General features: G+C 55.7%; 1 protein-coding gene across 4 annotated transcripts in view; it reads right to left on the minus strand.

Moving 5' to 3' along the window:
• Window positions 1-6,922, minus strand: part of LOC108290716 (active breakpoint cluster region-related protein) — a 165,279-nt gene that overhangs the window by 65,624 nt on the left and 92,733 nt on the right. For all 4 annotated transcript variants that reach the window (XM_017510607.2, XM_017510604.2, XM_037732113.1 and 1 more), the window contains one exon: window positions 3,685-3,792. In XM_017510607.2, the coding sequence (XP_017366096.1) occupies window positions 3,685-3,792 (108 nt within the window). The remainder of the gene's footprint in view (window positions 1-3,684; window positions 3,793-6,922) is intronic.

Genomic DNA, 6,922 nt, shown 5'->3' on the forward strand with positions numbered 1-6,922 from the left:
AGGCGAGTGGATCACCTGAGGTCAGGAGTTCGAGACCAGCCTGGCCAACATGGTGAAACCCCATCTCTACTAAAAATACAAAAATTAGCTGAGTGTGGTGGCGCACGCCTATAATCCCAGCTACTCGGGAGGCTGAGGCAGAGGAACTGCTTGAACCCGGGAGGCGGAGGCTGCGGTGAGCTGAGATCATGCCACTGCACTCCTGCCTGGGAGACAGATCGAGATGCCATCTCAAGAAAAAAAAAAAAAATGAGAATAGAGACAAAGGAGCCTGTGGCCATGGACTGCCTCTGCCTTGACACCCCCATCCCCTGCACCCACAGCTGTGAGCTCCTGGAGCCTTGTAGAGTCCAGCAGCTGGGGCATGGGCAAGAAGGAAGGGACTCCAGGTCCCAGATTGGAGAGGGGCTGGCAGGGAGCCCTGAGGTTACAGGAAACCCTCCCAGGAGCCCCTACTCAGGAATCCTACACATTGAAAGACAGGGGTAGAGCTGACAAGCGCCAGCCGATCTTCAGAGCGTGAGCAGCCCGTGAGAGAGGGAGGGGGTCCTGCACACCTGCACAGGGCAGGCAGCAAAACGGCGGGCCTAGGGCAGAGACGTGGAGCTCCCAGAACAGCCCAGCCGCATCCTACCCCCATCAGAGGGCACTTCCTCAGCCCCTGGCACCCCGACACTCCCCACCCACCACGGCCTGTGCTGGGTGTCCTCCAGGAGGGTGAGGGGGAGGAACAGGCTGTCCTCCTGGACCCTGAGCCCGGCAACAGGCAGTGAGTGAGTCCTGGAAACAGACGCGGGGAGGACTGGTCTGCTCCAGGCCTCTGTCACCCTCCTTTAGAGGTTCCAGCCTCAGCTTCTGCTCACAGGACGGTGTCAGTGTCGCCTGCAATTTGAGCTGTAATGCGATCCCCACTTGGCAGACAAAGCAAGCAGAGCGTCAAAGAGGGGTGTGGGAGGGAAGGTGGGGGGCAAGGCGAGGCCAAGGTCAGGAGCCCAGGTGATGTCACCTGCTCAGCCTGGAGGGAAGGAAGCCCCCAGAAAGCAGGAGCGTCCTGCGTCTGTCTCAAGCTGTTTCTAGACAGGGAAAACTCCCAGGGACTGAGCTTGGGTATGTGTATATTTTGGGGGACAGGGAGGGTGGGGTTACTCAGCTTCTCTAGGCTGTGTCTCTGGCTGGTGCCTGGATTCCCAGATTCAGGGAATTTTTCTTCAAGCCCCCTCCAGCAAAGCCTGGGCTATGAAATCACTCCTGCTGCAGCGAAGAGCCTAATTGCCATAATTAGGTGGCAGCGCCAGCAGGAAGCAAGCACGTCATCAAGTGACTCAGGAGGAGGAGCCACCTGGCGGAGAGCCACTGGCGGCTCTGTCCTCCGGGGTGGGCAGCCTTTGAGAGGGGCTCACAGCTGGGGCGGGGGCTGCTGTCCATGCACAGACAACAGGCAGCCAGCCCAGGCTGAGAGCCGAGCCTACACTCTGGACCGTATGGGACCCTGGGCTCTAGGGCGGCCTTGGCTGGGCCGCTCTGAACATGGACCAGGGCAGTCGGGTAGTTCCCGGCTTGGGCTGGGAACCGAGAGGGGAAGCACCGTTTCTCCAGCCTCTTTTATTTGGATTTTTAATAGAGACGGGGTCTTGCCACATTGCCCAGGCCGGTCTTGAACCCCTGGGCTCAGGCCATCCTCCGGCCTCGGCCTCCCACAGTGCTGGGATTATAGGTGTGAGCCACCACGCCCAGCCTCTCCAGCCTCTTGACATCGTGTAGAGGGACTTCCCCACCCCGCACTTCGTCCTCCCAGGCAGAGGGTGACTCCTCTGTTCCATGGGTCTGGGAGAAGAAACTGGTCAGCGCTCCTCTCTCTGCACACAGGGTGAGAGGGGTGGGCTCTGTCCTCAGTGTGGGGAGGGCCTGTGGTTCCCTGTTCCTGCAAGGGACTCAACAGACATCTTTTTTTTTTTTTTTTTTTTTTTTTTTGAGACGGAGTTTCACTCTTGCTACCCAGGCTGGAGTGCAATGGCGCGATCTCGGCTCACCGCAACCTCCGCCTCCCGGTTCAAGCGATTCTCCTGCCTCAGCCTCCTGAGTAGCTGGGATTACAGGTACCCATCACCACACCTGGCTAATTCTTGTATTTTAGTAGAGATGGGGTCAGGCTGCTCTCAAACTCCTGATCTCAGGTGACCCACCTGCCTCGGCCTCCCAAAGTGCTGGGATGACAGGCATGAGCCACCGCGCTGGCCTCAATAGATACATTTAATTCCAGAGGAGAAGTGCCAGCAAGGCCACTATGGCCACAGATGCAAATCCGTGTCCTCCAAGCTGTGCCCTAACAGTCACCAAGCTGACCCACCCGTCTCCGTCTGCCTGGCGCCCCAGCTGCCTCTCGGTGGATTCTAAACCTGGGCATCACCCTGCACTCCTGAAGTTTCCAGAAAACCACCCTGTATCTCCCCAGCTCTTCCAGCATTAGAGCTGAGACAGGGAACACAAAGGGCCAAGGGGGGCCTTTAGGGCATGACCCCCAGAACTGCAGAAGCCTCTCCCCCGTTCTAGGGTAGAGGTTCTCTTGCCCTGAACTGGCAGCTGGGTGCTGTTCCCACAAGGCCGGTGCTGTAGGGTGTCACCATGGTCTTTTTGGACAAAGGGATGAGCTGGGCTCTGTCCTGAAGGACCTGGAGCAGCTGTCCCCTCCATGCGTCCTCCCGGGTAGAAATGTGAGTGGCAGATAGGGCCGCACGTCTGCCCTGCAGAGGAGGACGGGAGGGAGGCGCAGCCACAGAGGCAGACACAGACCTGTTCCCAGCCGGGCTTCCAAGGAGGCTCCTTCTCCACGAAAGTGGCTCCTGCCCTCTCTGTTTATGGGACTGCAGACTTAGAGTGGGCAAGGATCTTCAAAGACGACCGAGTCCAAATTTCCCCGTCTTCCCGTTCATAAAAATCACCCAGAAGCTTGTTCAAATAGAGAATCTCGGGCCCCACCCAAAGTTCCCGAATCAGAAGCTCCAGGGAAGGTGCCTGGAAATCTGTGTTTTAAATCACAGTGCCCGCTGATGCCTATCAGCAAGGTTAGGACTAGCTGGCCAAGCCGGGCTCAGCGGCTCACACCTGTAATCCCAGCACCATGGGAGGCTGAGGCGGGCACATCGCCTGAGTTTGAGACCAGCCTGGACAACATGGCGAAACCCCGCAGCTACTAAACAAACAAAAATTAGCCGGGTGTGGTGGTGGGCGCCTGTAGTCCCAGCTACTCAGGAGGCTGAGGCAGGAGAATTGCTTGAACCCAGGAGGCGAAGCCTGGTGACAGAGTGAAACTCCATCTCAAAAAAAGGATGAGCTGGCCGAGTGTGAACCCCTCATTCTATGGGACAGGAAATGAAGGCTGAGAGGAGGGAAGTCACTTGCTCAGGGTCACCCGAGCGTGGGAAAAAACTGCCTTACTTTTTTTTTTTTTTGCCTCCCTTGTTCCTCTCTCTAATCTGAAAGAGAATAATAAAAAATAAAGTAGTTTTATATTAAGAGGGAAAACGTCAGGTGCAAGAAAGCAAATATGAGGCTAAGTGTTACGCATTGGAGTAACCACCTCACCAGCTGGCAAGCGAGGGAGGGGAGACCCGAGGCCCGGAAGGCTCTGAGCTCCCCCAGCGCCCGCTTTCGTCCGCCAGGGTGGCTGTGCCGGGAGCTGCCTACCTCTGAGATCTTCTGGAACTGGTTGTTGGACTGGCTGCACTTCTCAGCTGTCTCCAGAGCGACTTTGTAGTTATCCACAAACGCTTTGTACACACCAAGCTGGCTGGCCTGCAGGGAGGAGTCGGGGAGCAGAGGAGAGGAGGGGAGCGGGAGGGGAGCGGATCAGTCAATGGATGAAAGTTTCGCAGAGCACCTGGAGCACCCGGGTGCTGAAAACCTCTGACTCAGCTCCACGGGATGAGCTGGGAACCAGAGGAGAGGCACGGATGGACATGTTACACCATCCCTTTGAACTTGACAGTTTCCATGGAAACTAGCTTAGCCAATAAGGCTAACAATGAGGTCTGGGGTTGGGGAGACCAGGATAGGGCCTTTGTCGGCCTGCTAGAAATTCAACTCATCACAGCGTCTCGCTTTCCTCAGCATCATCAAGGCCTCCTAGGGTCTGAAATCCCTTAATGTCTCATACTTCCTTCACATCCTGGAATTAGCCAGAGCAGGGAGAGGCGGGTGTGTGTGTGCTGGGGGGAGCTGGCACATGTGGCCCGCTCGGGTCTCCCTCCCCACGTAGAGTGTGGGGCGCAGCATTGAAAGGCACCTTCTGGGCCGGGCATGGTGGCTCACGCCTGTAATCCCAGCACTTTGGGAGGCTGAGGCTGTTGGATCACCTGAGGTCAGGAGTTCGAGACCAGCCTGGCCAACATGGTGAAACTCCCATCTCTACTAAAAATGCAAAAATTAGCCAGGTGTGGTTGGTGGCGTGCCTGTGGTCCCAGCTACTCAGGAGGCTGAGGCGGGAAAATCACTTGAACTTGGGAGGCGGAGGTTGCAGTGAGCTGAGATCTCACCACAGCATTCCAGCCTGAACGACAGAGTGAGACTCTGTCTCAAAAACAAAACAAAACAACAAATAAAGGTGCTGTCTTTCCTCCCTTGGCCTCGGGGTCCCCGTCCTCGCCTCTTCCACCTCCTTTATCCCCAAGGAGCCAAAGCCCCTGCCTCGCTACGCATTTGCCCACCACTGAGAATCAAACGCAAGCTTTTCCTGATTCACAGCCACGGACGGCCTCACCTCCTCTGACAGCCACAGCACATGCCATCGCCCCTTCTGCAAAAGGGGAAACTGAGGCTCACTAAGTCAATTCCCCAAATATTTACAGACAGCCTTCTCTGGGATGTGTATATGCACTTCCTCTTACGGGAGCAAAGGGTAGAAATTCAAATTAAAGCCAGAGTGAGATATTTTGTACTCCTCAGAAGGGTAAAAATTTAAAAGTCTAATTGACAGCAAGGGCTGGCAAGCATATGGGGAAATTTAAACCCTTACAGACCACTCGGGGGAGTGGAAATTAGTACAATTATTTGGAGAGCAATTTGTTAGTAACTACTAACACTGAAACAGTTGAACTAATAAAGCTGAGGATAGGCACAGCCTAGCTACTGCTCAGCAAATCCACTTTTACACACGAACCGCAAGCTTTTTTTTTTTTAAAGTACATGCCAAGCCCAAAGTAGATATGGATACGCAGTAAACGCACACACTGCGGTCTAGAAGTGATCCACCAAATTCACGCCCGTAGCTGCTTCAAGCAGGGGCAGGGGAGAGTCCACCTCTATGCGTGATGCTTTACTGTCTTGATTGCAAGGTTTTGCTGTGTTATTCTCTGGGGTTTTGGTTTCGAGCTTTTTCAGTACAGCAGCAAGGGAGATACAGCTGCTGCCTCCAGGGCCTGTGGGGGGGAGTGGCTGCTGCTGAACGCCACCCTGGATCGCCCCGCTTTCGGCAGGATCCTCGTGCTCCCCAAGAACCTGCAGACAGTGGGGATGGGGTGGGGGCAGGCTGGCTGCAGCATCGGCTGAGCCTGGCGCCTCCCAGGGGAGCCCTTCGAGGGAGCTGGTGGGCAGAGGAATGGGCATCTGGAGAAACCAGAGAGTGGAGAGGAAACGGTGGCGCCCGGGGTGAACCAAGGCCAGAGGTGTTCGGCTCTCTGCGGCACAGGGAGTGGACTTTAGAAAGTGGGGCGGGGTAGGAAGGGATGGCGTTTATTTCCTTTTCCAGGGAGCAGTGAGGCCCAGCCCATCAGTGCCCACCCTATAGGAGACGTAGTTTGCTTCCTAAGCCAAAGGACACATGGCCGACGTTCTTCCAGGAAAGGGCCCCTCTTGCCCCCTTTCCCACAAGAAGGAGAACACCTGGCTGTGCAGGTTGGCACACCACCCGCCGTGAGCCAGGCCATGGTCACCCCAGGCTGTAGGGCCTGAGGGCCGGCCCACCAGGTTCATTAGCTGGGAAGGGCAGGTTTCTTGGGAACGGCAGCCTGGCACCGGGGTGATCTCATAAAACAAACAGCAGAGATGCTAATTCCCTTCTCTCGGCAATGAATAATCAAATACCCAGAGACATCAGCTGAAAATAAACCGCTTCCAGATGCCAGGACTGCACCCCCGAGGGCCTCAGACACCAGTTCATGACGCCAGGGAGGGAAGGCGGTGGGTGGCAGATACACGGCCAGGCCTGTGGGGCCGAGGCCAGAACATGGGACGGCCAGGCCCAGAGACAGAGAAGCTTGCTGCCATAGGGCCTGCTCTCCCCCGCCCTCCTGAGGGATGAGGAGAGGATGCCCCAAAGCCAGCCAGCTCAGGTGACCAGGCAGTGAGGAAGGGTGTCCACCACCCCTGAACTGAAGGGGCAGCTGGGTCTGTGAGAACCACGGGTGTGGCACTCCCTCGAAAGGATGTCTGCTGGGTGCCTCCTCCCAATTTATTTATTTGTTGTTTGTTTGAGACGAAGTTTTGCTCTCATCACCCAGGCTGGAGTGCAGTGGTGTGATCTCAGCTCACTGCAACCTCCGCCCCCTCCGGTTCAAGCCATTCTCCTGCCTCAGCCTCCTGAGTAGCTGGGATTACAGGCGTGCGTCACAATGCCCGGGTAATTTTGCATTTTGACATGGGGTTAAAATTTGACATTTTACATGAGAAGCCAACATGGGGTTTCTCCATGTTGGTCAAGGCTGGTCTTGAACTCCTGGCCTCAGGTGATCCGCCTGCTTCGGCCTCCCAAAGTGCTGGGATTACAGGCGTGAGCCATTGCGCCTGGCCCACATCTTCCCCATTTAATAATAATAATCATGGCACTAATGATAATGACTAGTTATTGAGTACTTATTAATTTACAATGTTCCAGGCACTGTTCCAAGCACTTTCCTTTCTACTTCATTCTATTTTTTTTTTTTTTTTT

The sequence above is a fragment of the Cebus imitator genome, unplaced genomic scaffold (assembly GCF_001604975.1).
Source record: "Cebus imitator isolate Cc_AM_T3 unplaced genomic scaffold, Cebus_imitator-1.0 Scaffold441, whole genome shotgun sequence".
Taxonomy (NCBI): Eukaryota; Metazoa; Chordata; class Mammalia; order Primates; family Cebidae; genus Cebus; species Cebus imitator.